At 50.6% G+C, this 17,172-nt stretch overlaps 2 protein-coding genes across 2 annotated transcripts in view; one reads left to right on the top strand and one right to left on the bottom strand.

Moving 5' to 3' along the window:
- LOC113457658 (zinc finger protein 420-like) overlaps positions 1-17,172 on the top strand; it is a 1,205,902-nt gene that overhangs the window by 668,532 nt on the left and 520,198 nt on the right. The gene's annotated exons all lie outside the window — the stretch shown is intronic.
- Positions 4,243-6,170, bottom strand: Ffar2 (free fatty acid receptor 2). Its single transcript, XM_026786294.1, has 2 exons — positions 5,844-6,170; positions 4,243-5,310 (listed from the first exon to the last, which is right to left on the bottom strand). The coding sequence occupies exon 2, from the start codon at positions 5,307-5,309 to the stop codon at positions 4,317-4,319; it is 993 nt and encodes a 330-aa protein (XP_026642095.1). The 5' UTR covers position 5,310; positions 5,844-6,170; the 3' UTR covers positions 4,243-4,316.

The raw sequence follows: 17,172 nt of genomic DNA, 5'->3' as shown, positions 1-17,172 counted from the left end.
ATGATGGACTGTATCCCCTTCATGCATGCCCACTATGATGGACTGTTCACACTGCCGTGCAATCCCAAAATGATGGACTGTATCCCCTTGTGAGCCAAAACAAACCATTTTCTGAGGGTGTGTACATAGTATGTATGCTATGTTACACATGAGGATAGTGTGCACGCACACAGAGGCCAGAGGAAGACTTTGGGTGTCCTCCTTTGTCCACTTTATTGCTTGGACACAGAAACTCTCATTGAACCGGAAACTCACCATTTTGGTTAGGCTGCACGGCCAGTGAGCTCTCAGGCTCTACTTGTCTCTGTTTCTCCGTGCTGGGTTACAAGCACACTCAGCCATGCCTGGAATCTTGTGCTTCTGCTGGGGATTCAAACTCAGGTCCCCATGCTTGCACAGCAAGAGTTCTCATCTCTGAGCTGTCTCCCAAGGCTTCCTTCATTTCTTAAGCTGCTTTTTCATTTCTTATTTTCTGTGCATTGATGTTTTGCCTGCATTTATGTCTGTGTGAGGGTGCCGGATCTCCTGGAACCGGAGTTACAGTTACAGTTGTGAGTTGCTATGTGGGTGCTGGGAATTGAACCTGGGTCCTCTGGAAGAGCAGTCAGTGCTCTTAACCACTGAGCCATCTCCTCTCCAGCCGCTCTTAAGTTGCTTTTGTCTGGTGTTTTGTCATAGCAACAGAAAAGCAGCTCACAGTTAGCAAGATGTGAATGTGGCTGCTGAAGACCCAGGAACGGCAGGGTTGTAAATCCAGCCGTTAGTCGGCCCAGCACTTATCAGAAGTTGCTTACTCAATGTCCTCGTGTGTGTGTGTGTGTGTGTGTGTGTGTGTGTGCGCGTGCGTGTTTGCTGTCTCTTCCTCCAACATTGGCGGAAACTGGGAGTGACTGTCTTGCTGGAGTAGCTAATATGTTTGAACATCCCCAGCTGCTGGAAACATGACTTCTTGTTATGCTCTTTGCTCTTCCCTTGTGGGGCCACACTGAATGTCATCTTCTATAAAACAGGTCTTATCCTGTCCCAGCCGCGTGGCCAAATAGCTAGAGTGCTCTATTTCCTTCTGTGAAAAGGGCAGGCATTGGAGAGTGGGGCCTAGGTTTTGAAATCTTGATCTACTGATCTTGGGACGTTACCTAACCGTCTCCAGCTCTTTCTCTGTCATAGTGCCTGGCAGTTGATGCCAGTCATGATCATCATGAGCTTTCACTGTTATTTACTTTTATCCTTCTGTCCATTAGATTTTACACATTGACACTGCGTGTGGAGATACGGGTGCCGTGAGAGACAAATCTGAGGCAAGCAATCCCCACCTTAAGGAGTCAGCTGCACGCCCTTGCAAAAGGATCAGGCCAGCTGGCCTTCTTGACCTCCATGGGGGCTTGGGAGGGTGTCCCTTGACCCTCACCTGAGCATCCAGCCTATCCCTGTCACCTGCTGCCTGCAACTGTGCCTTAACTGTGTGAGGCCTTATGGGGGGCTAGGCTTTGTGGCGCTGAGGGGATGGAGTCTCCATCCATGTGACTCCTGGGTAAAGGCTTCTCAGGGGCAGCCTGTTGAGGAGAGCAGCACCCACACCCCTGTAGGTGACCCCTCACCTATGCTCTGCAAAGAAGCCCAACAAACTTGTTGGCTCCCCAGAGAGAACTCAGGCAGGACTGTGCCTCCATTTGTCTTTGAGGCCTTAGGAGGAAGGACAGATGTGTGCCAAAGTGCACTGGCAGTCAGAGGGCAATCTTCAGGAGTCCGTGCTCACCTTCCACCTGGTCCAGGCAGCTGCTCCTTTCAGGCGATCTCTGCCGGGCATCTCACCACAGGAGAGCTGGGATTAGGAACGTGTCTCACACAGCTGGCCTTCTCATGTGCGTCCTTGGGAGGCAAATCCCGTGCTTTTGCAGATGGTGCTATTTACCCATTAAACTGTGGCCTGAGCCTTGTTGCATGGTTTTAAGTCTAAAACACTCTGTCTGATTTTCCAGCACTTGAATCCCTGAGTTAGTGTGTTTACAGTTGTATGGCTCAGTTCTAAGCAGGCTACCAATCAATCCTAAGTGGGCTAAGAGAAAGTTCAATTCTTTCTCTTAATGCTATCTAAATCAAAGGAGCTTTAGAATTATTTAATACTGATTTATTTATTTTGTATGCTTTCGTGTGCACTTGACTGCGTACACACACTCCAAGGTACACACGCAGAGGTCAGGAAACAACCTGCAGGAGTGGGTTCTTCCCATCCACCATGTGGGTTCTGGGGATCCAGCTCAGGTCATCAGCTGTGGTAACAAGTGCCATTACCCACTGGGCAATCTGACAGCTCTCAAATGAGCTCGATTGCAAGCTGCACTGGATAACAGTGTCATGGTAAGCTGGAACTCTACCCAAGTTTTCTCTCCTGTCACATCCCCCTACAGTTAGCTTTTAAATTATTTTCATTTTTAACCAGTCATGATTTAATCGCAGCCCTCAAGTGTATTTCTGTAAACTCAAGGCCAGCCTGGTCTACATAGCGAGCTCATGACTAGCCAAGGCTACACAGCAAGACCCTGTCTCAAATAGAAAAAATTATTTTAATTTATTTATTGTGTGTGCATGTGTGCATGTATATGTATGCATGTGTGTGTGTGTGTGTGTGTGTGTGTGTGTGTGTGTGTGTGCACTTGTGCCACGGAGCATATACGTGGAGGTCTGGGAACAACTTTGGAGTCTCCTTCCACCTTGTTCAGGTCAGGTAGATCTCTGTTTCTGCCATGCTTTGTAGCCCAGGCTAGCCGGCTCCTATCTCCACCTCAATTGCAGGGATTACGGCTACACGCTACCACATCCTACTTTTTGTGGGTTCCGAGAATCAAAATCAGGTCCTTGGGCTTGTGCAGCAAGCGCTTTTACCCACTGAACCAATTTCATTGGCTGTTGGGTTTAATATCTTATTTCTAGGAGAGTCAAGTATTCTAGGAGAGCCTGTATTCTACACTCCAGGGGAAGGTGGGGGGACGACAGGAGGACAAGGAGTTCAGGTCCTTCTCAGTACATGAGGTGTACAAAGCCAAACCCAGCCACCTGTAGGAGACCTTGTCTCAAAACAATTTTTTTTCTAGTGTTTTAAAGTTTGTTTCTTGCTTTTGAAAGACAGGGTCTAACTCTGTAGTCCAGACTAGCCTCAAACTCACAATCCTCCTGTCTCAGCCTCAGCAGCTCTGGGCATGTGGAGTATTAATTGCACTGGGGACAAAGGTCACTGGGGTCCTGGTGGAGAAAGGAGTTAGGCAGGAGGGATCAGGAAGGGACGGAGGGCACAGGGCAGGGAAGGGCCTGCTGAGATCTAGAGTCTGAGGGCGTGGGGGGGGGGGCTTGATACAAGAGAACAATGGGGTTCTGAGGAGGACAGAATGCATTCTAAATTCGCTGATGGATCAGCAGCCCCAGGTGGGACCCACCCACATCCAGGAGGAAGTCCAACTTCCCGAGCCATTGGGCTAAACAGGATCCCATCAGCCTCCTGCCTCCCTTTGCCCTCAGAATGCCATCATTTGAAAGTGTTTGGGGTGGAGGGCGCTGCATCCCTTCTCCCTCTGCTGTGGTACTGGGTCCGCCATCCCCCCTTCCCTGGGTCATAGAGACCAGTGCCAAAAGCTGTGAGCATTTGCGTTAGGCGGCGGCCATCATCTTTATTTTCAACTTGCCAGACCAGACCAGACTGGGTTTTCTGTCCTCCCGTGCAGGTCAGTGTCTACATCAGACTGAGGGTACCAAGACACACCCTAGCCTGGTTGGGAGGACACTGGGGACAGACGTGCAACCCAGACCCCAGTGTAACAGTGGCGACAAGGCCAAAACGCGAAAATCAACAGAGCACACTTACAAAGGCTGGGACAGTTCGAAGGGATATAGAGAGGCGAAGCTCACCAGAGATGCAGCCCCTGTCCTCCCCGCCAGTCCCTCCCGTGGCGGGGCTTTTCTTTTCTTCCCACAGGTTTCCCCCAATCGTTTTTCAATGGCTTCTTTGCAGCATCACCAGCCAGACCACTGTCTCTGGGTGGTGTTTCCAAGCTTGAAGGAAGATTACTTTTCAAAATGCCCTCCTATTAGACACCCCGCTTCTGAGGCCCTGGCCCCACTTATTTTAGGGCTGTAGCCATTTCTTCTTGTATCCTGTAGCAGGAAAATCCAGACAAGCAGTTATGCCAAGCTGAGAGAGTAGTGGACTGTGGTTGGGGAATGTCTTTCTTTTTTCTTTTTTTATCTTTCACCAAGTTCCAGGCGCTCTGCTAGCCAGTCCAACTTCTGGGTGATCAGAGACTGGGAAAGGTTCGGGGGACTCTCTACTCAGTGATGAAATCAGAGCTCGGCACCCCCTCTGTTTGACTCCCACCCCTGTCCATCCTGGTCCCCTCCACTGTCTCTTTGGCTCCTCTGCCCAACACCGAGGAGCCGGGTTTGCGGAACACTAGCAAACTTTTCCCGAAAGCTCTGCGCACCACGGAGGAAGAAAAATAGAAGAGCAGCGGGTCCAGGCTGGCATTGAGGGAGCTGAATACCACAGCCTCCACTCGCCACGGAGGGCTCTGCCGCAGGTAGAACCCCACCAAGTGGGACACGTTGTAAGGTCCGAAGCACAGCAGAAAATTAAGAAGCGTCACCACAGCCAGGCCGACCGCCCTGCGTCTCCTCTGAGCCCCTACATGGGGCTGCGTGAGCATGATCCACACGAAGCGCCAGTAGCAGAAGATGGTGACTGCCATGGGGACGAAGAAGAGGACCAGGCACAGCTCCAGCCTCACAGGCAGCACCACATCCAGTTGCTCTTGGGTGAAGTTCTCATAGCAGGTTATTTGGTTCTCAGTGCCCACAGGCTCGGTTGAGTTCAGGTACTGAACGATGATGACGATGGTGCAGTGGCCGAAGGACATGATCCAGGCCACCAGAGCGGCGATCACTCCGTACAGGGGCCGGCGGGATAGCTTGTACTGCACGGGGAAGGCCACTCCCAGGTAGCGTTCCATGCTGATGCCCGCCAGCAGCCACGTGCTGCAGTAGATGCTGCTGTAGAAGCCGAAGCCCGTGAGCGCGCACACAATCTTCGGCAGGTACCAGCGAAAGTTAGACGCTGCTTCTACGATCCGGAAGGGCAGTAGCAGCAAAAGGAGCAAGTCCGCCAGGGTCAGATTCAGCAGGAGGATGTGCACGGGAGCAGGCTGGGGCTGGCGGACCCGGCTCACGAAGGCCCTCAGGGCCAGCAGGTTGGCAGGGAGCCCAGTGAGGAAGATGAGGATGTAGGCCGTGAGGATCAAGGAGCTGTGCCAGTCCGGGATCATTCTGGAAGATGGAAAAGGGATCAGGAACTCGCCGCCCCTTCACCCACAGCCTGCAGACCCTCTTTTCCTCTGGTTTAGTCTGTTCACATCCTCCCTGGTTCCCAGGCCAAAGCGGTCTGCTCCTCACCACCACTTGCCTGAGCCACCTGCCAGAACTGCCCAGAGCAATTATTGACTTAGCCTTGGGCGGGATATTAAGCTGCAGTTATTACGTTTGCCATCCTGTGTCTCTGGGGGAGACCAACTTGACTTGCCACGGGAATTCCCCCTCTGCTTTCCCCGGGCCCTTTTCCTATTTAGCTTCACAGATAATAGGAAGTGGCCGTGGTCAGATCCCTTTCTCACAGCTGGCTGTGGCTGGGAGCCAAAGCCTGGTGGCAAAACCTGGTGGAAGAAGAAGACATGCACAGAGACTGGGGAAGGACAGGAAGGTGGGGGAACAAGAAACTTCCAGAAGGTATGCTCTGCCAAGCCTGGACTGGCTGCCCTCAGCTCCAGGTGCCCAGCCCTCTGCCCCGCCTCCCAGCACCTTACCTCCTTGGGACCACTCCAGGGTCTCTTTCACCTGGTTCTCCTCTGGTCCAGTGCTGTGGATCCTACTAAAAAGGGGGAGCTACTGTAGCCAAGGAGGAAGACTGAGACAGCACGTTGCTCTGTGACCTGTTCCCCCAAATTTTAGACACACATTCATGGGAGCCCAGCGAGCACAGGTGGCCCCTGAGCCTGGTGTGTCCGCTGGTGTCCTGCTGGACGCCACCTCGACACAGGTGGCTCTGTTCCCACTTGGTTGGTAACCCTTGCTAACTCATAGGCCCTTCCCAATTCCTTCTTCATTCCCAGGTCCGAGGTTCCTCACCCCGCCTGCCCCCCTCCCCATCGTCTGAGACTGGTGATTACTTTTTGTTCCAACAGACGTCCTCCAGCCTCTTCCTCACCCCACACCTGCTCCTCAAATGCAAGCCCCAGCGTCTGGCCCCTGAGCGCACACCCTAAGCTGGCTTGCCTTGCCTGGCTTCTGATAGAGGGCTGGCTCCTCATGGGGTTTCTGGCGCCAGAGGCCAAGAGAGTTTTAGCAATCGCTGCGGCCCTACAGAAAAGGGCGGGGGAGTTAAAAAGTATAAGGAACCTGGTTGGTGGGAAACTGTTACACCAACATGGGTCACATGGCCAGAGAAGGAGGCAGGTCGGTAATTGAGCAGTATTTCCTCTCAAACCCAAAGCAGGGGGGGCCTGCTGCTCTGCTCTCTCCCGGGAGATCTGATCTATTCTGACTTCCACAGATTTTTCTGACCCTACTTCCTGGCTCTCCCCTCACCACATCCCCGCCGCCACCACCCCCACCCCCATCGGGTCCTCTCTGTTTTCTGACCAGTATCTTCTGTGGATGAATCTTATTCTCAGAACGAGGCTCTCCGCTCCGATTCTTCAGTCTACTGATTTCCTTGTGCTCTCCCGTTGTCCACCCCGAGTTTCCTTTGGCCTCAAAGCTGAGACAGATGGGCTTTTCCTAGCTTGTGTCTCATTGTGGTGGACAGAGAGCCAGGCAGCTATGGGCGGCAGTCCAAGTCTCCGCACTGGGAACTCTGGGTCAGATCAAATTTTATGAACTTTCCTTTCCCTTCTGCAAGCGAGCCTGGGAATTCTAACAGCAAAGGACGTCCGGGGTGATTGGTGAGGCCCTGGTGGTTCCTTCCCTCTGGTCGGTTAGACAGTCTCCGAGGGGATGAGAGCTGTCTGTGGTACTACAGGCCTGAAACCTCAGCTACTCTGCAGGCCTGAGGCAGGAGGATAGACTCAAGGCCAGCCTGGGCTACAGAGGACAGACAGTGAGGCTCACTCAAGGTCATGTGTCCCTGTGGTCACTCTCAGAAGAGTGGCTCTCTACATCCCTTCCTCCTCCTCTTCTCCCCCACCCCTTGTTTTCTGGTTCCTCTCTTCTGACCTGCTTAGTCAGCTTCAAGTTAGAAGATCCTAGCAAGTCCTTCAGAGGACTGGAGGGATCAGTGGATAAGAGCATCGGCTGCTCTTGCAGAGGACCTGAGTTCAGTTCCCAGTGCTTATATGGTGACTCACACTGGCTGTAACTCCAGTTCCAGGAGATCTGACACCCTCTTCTGACCTCCATGGACACTGAACACACATGTTGTGTATACCTATATGCAGACAAAACACTTACACACATTTTTAAAAAAGTCCTAAAAGCACACACGTGAGCCAGGTGGTGGTGGTGCACGTCCTTAATCCCAGCACTAGCGAGGCCGAGAAGTGCGGATCTCTGTGAGTTCGAGGCCAGCCTGCTCTACAAGAACTAGTTCCAGGACATCTAGAGCTATTACACAGAGAAACCCTGTCCCGAACACCAAAAGCCAAAAAACAGGTTGCCCTCTCCTCTCTCTCTCTCTCTCTCTCTCTCTCTCTCTCTCTCTCTCTCTCTCTCTCTCTCTACTATTAGAGATGGGTTCTAGGCCATTTGAATGTTTGCCATACCCTCAGTCCTTCACTAATGTAATCTAGGCAGGGGCTCTGCCACTGAGCCACGCCCCAGCCCCTCACTGTAGATTCTAGGCTGGGGCTCTACCACTGAGGTACCTCCCAGTCTCTCACTGCCCTCAGGACAGGAAGCAGGAATCAGGGGTGTGTGTGTGTGTGTGTGTGTGTGCAGGGGTGGGGGTGGGAGAGTAGGGGATGGGAAGTGGGGTAGGGTTAAGGTGTAAAGCTTCCAAAGAGCTCCCCTTAGTAACTTTAATGCCAGGCAGGCCCAACCTTCTAAAGCCCCCATAGCCTTCAAAACAGTCCTCAGCTGGCTGGAGGCTGAGCATTCTGAACAGGAGCCCAGGGGACATTTCAGATTCCAACCGTAGCATAGGAGAAGGAAGGAAGGAAGGCCATGCTGTGGCTCGCTGCTGAGCGTTGCTCTGTGTTAACGATGTTCCATTTATAGCCATGGTGATCTAGACTTACTGCAGAATGGAAGCTTATTGGCAAGCAAGCCCGGGGGAGCAGAACAGTCTCTTGTTTTCTGCCTGTCCCCTCATGCCTTCCTCTCTGATGGTACTGTGTCACCTACAGCAAAACCTCGCTTTTAGGCTCATGGAATTTCCAAAGGAAACCCTCAGCCTCATGCTGAGGCATGAGTGGTCAGCCACACTGCCCTCTGATTCCACAGCCCCGGGAATCTTTCCCTGGCATTGGGTGAATGTGATTCAAGTCAAGTTCCCAAAGCAGCTTCCAGTCTTACCTCAGAGACACAAAATTAGATGCCACCATTGTGTTAGGCTGCACCCTAGCTGCCGTAATTGAGCAAACCTGAGACACAGCACCATTTCTTTCATAGTCTAGGAACCCGATGGACCGTGGTAATGTGACAGAGAAGCCAGGAGCTCTTCCGGCAAAGCAGTAGCCCCCGCATAGCAAGGGTGACAGGAAGTGAACCTTCTGTGCCCATCAGTGCTGGTGTAGTCAAGAGCCCAGGGCCACAGAGACAGGTGTTACAGATGCAGAGGTATAACTAGACGGGGTCAGAGATGCTGCCCTGGGTTGGGGTCTCTAGATGCCTGGAGGGGGTGAGTAGAAATGAAACATTATGGCACACACCTGTAAATCCCAGCCCTCGGGAGAGGAGGCAGGAGGATCCAGAGTTCGGAGCCAGCCTGGGCTCCATCACAAGACCCTGTCTCTTGAATCAGATGGTTTTCAAAGTTCCTTGACGAATCCTAGAGCAGCCCCTGTTATCACAGTCCATCCGAAATGAAGCCGGAGCGCTGGCCATCACACCTGTGTTCCCGGGATATTCCACATGTCACGTGTCCTATCCCTCGTCCCTCTCCTTTTCCCAGCCACCTCTTCCTTCCACTGCCTACATGACCAGAGTCCCCCAGGATTCCGAGGCTTCAGAAGCGCCCTCCAGATCCAGTGAGAGCAAGTGTCTGGAGTACTGCCTGCCTGAGTCCTCTCATTCCTCTGCTTAGTCTCTGAAAGACGGGTCCTTCCCATGTGACCAGGAACCTTGCTAGCCTCTGGCTGCCCAGGATCCTTGGGTTTCCATGTGGATGGTGTTTAGGGCAGGGCAGGGCAGGGCAGGGCAGGGCAGGGCAGGGCAGGGCAGGGCAGGGGTCTCCTTATCCAAGAACCTGCTTCTATTCCTGTTCACACCTCATGTTCTGTGCCGTGATGCTGTTAACCTATCAGACTGCCGTAGAATTGTGTGTGGGGAGTTGGGGGGGGGTTGATACTTCTCTGAATTGGCGTGTCTTACTTAGGGTTTTTATTGATATGCTAAAACACCGTGACTAGAAGCAACTCGGGGAGGGCTATTTCATTTCACATTTCCAGGAAACTGTCCATCACTCAGGGAGGTCAGGCCTGGAACTCAAGGCAGGAACCTTGAGGCAGGAGCTGAAGCATGAACATGGAGGAATGTTGCTTACTGGCTTTTTTCCATAACTTGCTCAGTAGGCTTAATTATACCACCCAGGACCACCAGCTGAGGGGTAGCACCACCCACAGTGGGCTGGGCACTCCCACACTAATTATTAATTGAGAAAATACATTATAGATTGCCTACGGGTCTATTGGTGGAGGTGTTTTCTCAACTGAGAATCTCTCTTCCAACGGACTCTAGCTGGTATCAGACTGACATAAAACAACCAACAGAGAAGGACTTTCAGCAGTCCATCCTGTGGAAGGTCAAACCTAAACAGCCATTTCATGTGACAGGCCGACTCCCTTAGCTCTGTGGCCTAAGTGCTGGGTTCACAGCATGTTCCATCACACCTGGTATCCTGTGGGCTTTCCTCAGAGGTGCCCAGCTTTCTCTGCTTCCCCAAGACACTGCCAACTACAACTCTCATGTATGGTTCCTAGAAATCCAAGTTCTGGCCAATACCTGGACAGGTAGAGGTTAAGCAGGACTTGAAACAAAAAGAAAACTCAAAGAAGGGGAGGAGACACAGAGTTTTGAAAAATGCAGAGAGGAGCAAGATGAGCATGTTGTACTGAGAAAAGGTACAGAGCCATGTGGCAGAGCTTAGATAAGAAGTATGGGTTAATTTAAATATGAGTTAGCTAGTAATAAGCCTAAGCTATTGGTTGAACATTTGTAATTAATAATAGGTCTCTGTGTGGTTATTTTGGGGCTGCTAGTGGGACAGAGCTGACCAGCAGTAGAAGGAAAACTGTCAATGTTTTTTTTGTTTCATTTTGTTTTAGTTTTTTAAGAGATTTTTTCTCTGTGGAGCCCGGCCTGTACTTGAACTGGCTCTGCAGACCAGGCTAGGCTCAAACTTAGAGATCTTCCTGTCTCTGCCTCCCACATACTGGGATTAAAGGCATGGTACTTTATTCATGTATTTTTTTTAAAGCAGGGAGGACTTGCTGAGTAACCAAAGATGAGCCTGCACTTAATTGTGTGACACTATTCCTGGGGAGCTGTGGACAAATAGCTACACAGCCCAAATAGGGAACTGAGGACAGATCAAAGTCCAGCTTGGTGAATCAATGAGTTTGACTGTGATGAGTCAGGAATATGGATGAGGGGTTACTACAGAAACACAAATTACTCAAAGGCAGCTGCATCACCAAAGCCCACTCCAGCATGGAAAACCTGGAGTTCACTGCACAGCCTGTAGGTGGCTCAGCAGGTTGGAGAGTGTCCTTTCTGGTGACTCAGTGGATAGCTTGGCTGGTATTCTATTGCTGTGAAGAGATACCATGACCAAGGCAACTCATATAAAGGAAAACATTTAATTGGGGGCTTGCTTACAGTTTCAGAGGCTTAGTCCATTATCATCATTGTGGGAAGCACAGCACAAGCAGGCATGGTGCTGGAGCAATAGCTGAGAGCAACATCCTGATCCATAGCAGAAAGACTGGGCCTGACCTTTGAAACTTCTAAGCCCAACCCCAGAGACACATTTCCTCCAACAAAGACACACCTACTACAACAAAGGCCACACCCCCTAATCCTTCTCAAGCAATGCCTCTCCCTGATGACTAAGCATTTAAATATATAAGCCTATAGAGCCATTCCCTTCAGACCACCACAGTTGGTCTCTGTTTCTTCCAGGACGTTTGATCTGAGCCTCTTCTAAGCAGTCCAGCTTGTCTCAGAGACTTCTTTGCAACCTGGCTTGTCTAAGAATGACCCTCAAGTCAGTAGTCTTAACTGCTTATGTACTCTTGTGGAGGGAAGAGCCTAATGAATCTGGTCACTTTTAGGGACTTCCTAAAGCTATTTTGAGTTATTTGCTTTCTGATGTGAGGAGCTTCCCTTCAGGGTGCATTGTTTATGCTTAGAATATCCTATTGTTTCGCTTTCTGGTAAACATTCTGTTCTAAAATACCCTGGTTTTCACTTCCCTTTTACATCCCATGTCCTAAGAAGTTCCCTTCCAAAGGAAGGTTTTCATCTTGGAGGAAACCATCCCATAACAACTTCTCATCCTGCCATCTCAACTCCTTAGATGTCGGGGTTACAGATGTGTGTCAGCATGCAGAGTGTACGTGATGCTAGGGGTAGAACCCAGAACGTCCTGCCTGTTGGGCAAGCTCTGTACCAACTGAACCACACCCTCAGGGCCCTGAATCTTCTCTCAGCCCCCTTTCCATCTGTGCTCCAGGTAAGCTCACCCTCTGCTTCCCAGAGGCCTCCCACTTTATGGTCTGTGCCCTTCTTTGTCACAGTTGTCCCTCACCACCCCGTCACCCCTCCTCACACCAGCTCCCAGTTCCTTCAGCACAATGCTCCAGTCTGAGCAGGAGAAAGCCAGTTTTGCATCACCTGGTATTCCAAGTGTTGGGTCCACACGGGTTGCACAAAGATGTGGAACAAACCACCAAAGTCTATTACACCGGAAGCAAACTTTATTCCAGGAAAAAAATAAATCTCCATGGGGTACATAAAGCTTATCAGCTAGCTAAGACCACAGCCAGAGATGGACTTGTAAGGTTGTGGCAAAGGACGGTTTCTGAACTCCCCCTTTTTATAGCAAGAAGCAACAGGCATTAGGCATAACAAAGGAAGTTTTACGATTTTGAGGTAAAACTCAGATATAAATTGCCCTGCTTTGCAATTTCCATTAGCAGAGTTTTTTAGTTACACTAGTGTTTGTCTTTAGCCCACTGTCTGTTTCTCCGAGAAGCTTCCTGATGGTGTTTACCAAGCCTCTGCACGTCCTCTGATACTGCCGGTTTTGTGTAGCAGGGAAGGGTATGGGACAATGCACAATCAAAAAGTCACATATGCCCCATCATTTAAAGGTTTACTTGCTAGTCATGAGTGGCCAGGGGTCATGAAAGCTGACCCTCAGTTTGCAGAGGGACCCTCAGTTTGCTGAGGGCTGCTTCCGCCTTGTAGACAAAGCTATGGGTTGTAAAGCAAAGTAACCCACTGTTAATAGTTAATCCTTAAGCTGCTGAGAAAGCTGCTGACAGCCTGCTCTCATTCTTATAACTTACAACTTTGTATTTCTTTATTTCTACATTCTTATTTCTGGAACCTACATTTCTATATTCTCATTCTCCTCACCAAGGGTAGCAGGTACATTTCAGACAATCTGAAGCAACTGGCTCTCAATCCCAGCAGGTCCAAAGAGTCCTGAAAAAGACGGAGTCACTGGTTCCACATGGATAGTCTGGGGCTCTTTTCCCAACATCCTATCTTGCCCAGTGCCCTAGGCTTTCCCCAGCTACCTCTTGTCCCCATTGTGTCTGAGAGGGTCAGAGAGCATGACAGGCTTCTAATAAATAGCCCCTGCCAGGGACCTGACCTTAATTTCAGTTTACTGGAACTGAGCAACCAGTTCTTGGGAAAGCTGCAACCCAGAGGCAACCTATCAGAGGGCTACCCGCAGCCTTGTGCAAGTGTCAGAGAACTAGAGATAGCTTTTCCCACCCTGCAGCTGAAAGCCCCTGACCGCTAAGTCACCAACCAATCCTACAGCAACTCATAAACATTTTGTTTAAACCCACAATCAGCACCCAGACTAATCTCGTCTCCCCGGAATTCCCCTAACTTGGTTTAAAAGGGGGCCTGCGAGCCCTGTGCCACCCAACTTGCTGGAATTACAGTAAACCCTCTTGTTTATTGCACACTCGACTGGTAATCTATTAATGGAACTTCTCGTGGACCCTCACAATATCCTCTATGAGCTTGGGGACCCAATGCCAGTCCCGGCTTTCTCAGATTTCCCTGAGCATCCTTTAGATAATTCAGCTAAAGGAAGGAGAAGCCCAACCCAGACTGGCCTTGAACTTAATGTCGCTGAGGTCCACTGTGCCCTCTTGGCCCCCGGTTCCACCATGCCTCACTCACTGACGACTGTCTAACAACTCTTTTTCGAATGCCTTCATGCTCCACTGTCTAAGTTCTCCTCTGCTGGGCAGAGGTCTAATAATGTCTTTCTACATTCATCTACGAGTTCCTTGTGTCTCTGAAAAACTATTATCCTATGTGTATGGACATTTTTGTCTGCAATATCTGTGCAGGTCCCCTAGCTCACTCCAGCACTGGCAGACTGGCCCCTTTTCCCCATCCCCTCTGCCTTGCTAAAAACCATTAGATTACATTCTAAAGCTAGCCACCAAGGTCTAGGCCCTTATTTAGCCACTTCTTCCTCCTGAGGCTGACTACCGAGTATCAAAGGAAAGTCCAGCAATCAAAACCCCCTTTTGACTTCCCTAATTAAGATGCCCAGTTAAGATTAAACGGCTCACCCTAGCACAGGTTTCCTCCTTCGCCTTCATCAACCACATTTTCCTAGTGGTTGACAATCTCTATCCACCCCAGTCCTTTGTCCCTCTGGGACAAACACCCTTGCTCCCTTCCCCTTCTTCCTTTGTCTCCTGTCTTTGTCTCTTTTCCCCTGCCCTCTGTCCCTCTGGGGCAATAAATCTCCTTTGTGCCGAGAAATTGGTCTTGGGGGTCCTGAGTCAATGGAGACCCCACCCACAAAGCGGGGGTTCTCTCCAAACCCTGGATCAAGCACAGACCAAGCCAAGCATCTGTTGTCATGGAGAGATTCTTTATTCATCAGGGAAGAAAATTTAAAGAGGCTGCTTTCTGACTCAGGCAGAAAAACAGCAGCCAGTGACCTGGCAGGGCTCATTCTTATGGGGAGAAACAGGGAGGTCTGTGTTGCGGGAGGTCCTTCCGCTCCTCCAGCCAATAGCCGCTGAGAGACCACGCCCCAATGGTGGAGGAGGAGCAGAAGGACCTCCCGCGTGTCTGTGTTCGACCAGCTAGTGCAAGGTAGTACGTGCCTTGATTAGGCATGTTAATTCCGTGAGCCAAAGAGGGCTTTTCGCTGCTGCACTGCTTGAGCGCTTGGTGAACCTTGGTGGCTAGCTCCAGGGAGGCAATCTAGTGGTTTTTTAGCAAGGCAGAGGGAATGGGGAGAAAGGCAAGGCCTGCCAGAGCCACTCGTGTCCTGGGCTCGTGTCCCTTCAACAGCTATCTGTGTAGAACTTGACTGTGACGAATGTAGTGCCACAGAGGCCAGAAGAGGGTGTCAGAACCCTTGGAACTGGAGTTGTGAGCTACCTTGTGGGTGCTAGGAATTGAACCGGGGTCCTTTGGGAAAAGTGCTCTTAATCACTAAGCCACCTCTCCTTTCCTTCTCTGTTTCTTGATTGGCACCACGCTTGTATTCCGCCTCCATCTTCTGTTTTTTTCTATAGCTGCCATGCCTCTAGATTTGAATGAACGCCACAAACTTCCTGTCAAGAAAATACCTAGGCCAGAAGCATGCATCCCCAAGTTCTGCCTCTTTCTCTACCCACTGTTGCCTATGCAGGGGAGACCAGAGATTCTCAACTCTGGGGCAGAGGTGAAGCCTCGGGCGTTCCCATGACCCTCAGTTCCCTCTGCACCCTGTCCACTGCCTTGGCAGACTTGGATTCTGTTCCTGTGTTCCCGGTCTGCTCCTGTCCAGATGGTGAGCCTGGACAAGCAGGAGGGGCAGGAGAGGTGCAGGTGGAGAAGGAACAACCCGGACTGGGCTGTGGGGTGGGTTCAGCCTCCTTTTTTTTTTCTTTTTAACAAGCTCTGCTCTGATAAGACCAAGGAACCTCTCACATCTCCAGGACAGGTCCCACCCTGCCCAGTGTACACATCTTCCTTGTCGGAAGCCATTCTGCAGATGGTCTTCTCCACGCTTGCCTGTGGATCTATCTTTCTTTCTTTCTTTCTTTCTTTCTTTCTTTCTTTCTTTCTTTCCTTCCTTCCTTCCTTCCTTCCTTCTTTCTTTTTCATTGCTGGGAGTAGAATCACCAGCTTCAAAAATTCTCAGCCAATGAGCCATGCCTGCAGTCTGCAGAGTACTAAGGGACTTTCTTCTTATTTGGGATGTGGGGGATGTAGGCCATAGTGTGCATGTAGAGTCAATTCTCTCCTAGCCTGAACTCAGGGATCAAAATCAGGTCCTCTGGCTTGACAGCAAGTGCCTTCAGCTGCTGAGTCGTCTCTCAGGCCCCAAAATGTTTCTCCACAGCTTCCGTTCTCTTCGTTCTGCTCTGTGAGTCTCAGGTTGTGAGTCTCGGCATCTTTCCAGCTGAGCCCTCTCACCATCCTGACTCTGCATTAATCTAATCCCATCTGCGAGAGAGGCTGAGGCAGAAGAATCAAGTTTGAGACCAGCCTGGACTCTTTGTCCACCCCCATGACAGACCTCCTCCAACAAGGCCACACCTCTCAAATTTCCCAAACAGTTCCGCCAACTGGGGACCAAGTATTCAAACTTAGGAGCCCATGAAGGGCATTCTCATACAAACCACAGACAGGTTTTGGAGTCAGAGCAGCTGGCTCAAGGCTTAGTTTCCATTGACCTGGGCACTTTGCCACGTTGCCCAGCCTATAACGGATCAAAAAGACGGACATTTCAGGGCTCCGAAGGATGGGCCCTCGAGACAGCATGCAGTCTGGGACTCTTGTAGCTTTATAATCTTAGAACAGAGAGTCCATGCTCTCTAGCCTCAGTTTCTCATCTATAGCATGGGGATGACAATTCATTTACTGTTGTTGTGAGGCCAGAAATGAGTATACATTTGTTTGTACATGTCTGTACATATATGTGAATGTATAAGCATATATCTGTACATGGGTGCAAATATGTGTATTGTGTATACGTCCCACATGCAGAACGTACGGTTGATCATGGTATTCAAGAGGGGCTGGTTCCAAGAGTGCTTCCCCTGAAGACATCAAACTTAAAATGCTCGAGTTTCTTATATAAGATGGGCAGGTGCACATCTCCTAGCTACTCAGAAGCAGAGGCAGGAGGATGGCTTGAGCCCAGGAGTTCAAAGTCAGCCTGGGCAAATAGCATGATGCTGTCTTACAGATAGACAGATGGGATATTCAGCTGGTTCCTGGCTACCCGTGGGACTGATCAATGCTTGGGGTCAGTATTGAGGTGAGGGAAGTGTAAGCATTGCGGCTTGGATGGAAAGGGATCCTGGCAGTCGGGAGCCAAGGAATACTGAATGTTACAGCTCAGGTGGAAGCGTATTCTGGAAGTCGGGAACTAGGGAATAGCACAGGTCACAGTAAGCATGGCATCTTCCAGTCCTGCACTAGGGAAAGGTTTCCCCAATGTAACAGCTCTGTTCTGGCAGGAGAGGCCTTCACTAGCTACGCTGTTTCAGCTTGGCTCGGGTAGGAGAAGGCTCTCCCAGTGTCACAGCCCGGCTCTGCTCTGCTCCACCCTACTCCGCCTCTAAATTCCCCGGCAAAGTTGTAACAACTCTGTGCTATTAGGGGAAGGCTTCCCCGGTGAAAGTGTTACTCAGGAGAAAGAAGATCCTCACCCAAACTCATTCAAGAGATTTCCTGGGAGGGAAGAATCCAGGAGAGCAGCTGCCTCTACCA

Source organism: Microtus ochrogaster, linkage group LG4, assembly GCF_000317375.1.
Source record: "Microtus ochrogaster isolate Prairie Vole_2 linkage group LG4, MicOch1.0, whole genome shotgun sequence".
NCBI classification, from domain to species: Eukaryota; Metazoa; Chordata; class Mammalia; order Rodentia; family Cricetidae; genus Microtus; species Microtus ochrogaster.
The sequence above is the reverse complement of the archived record's forward strand: the minus strand, read 5'-3'. Positions and strand labels throughout refer to the sequence as shown.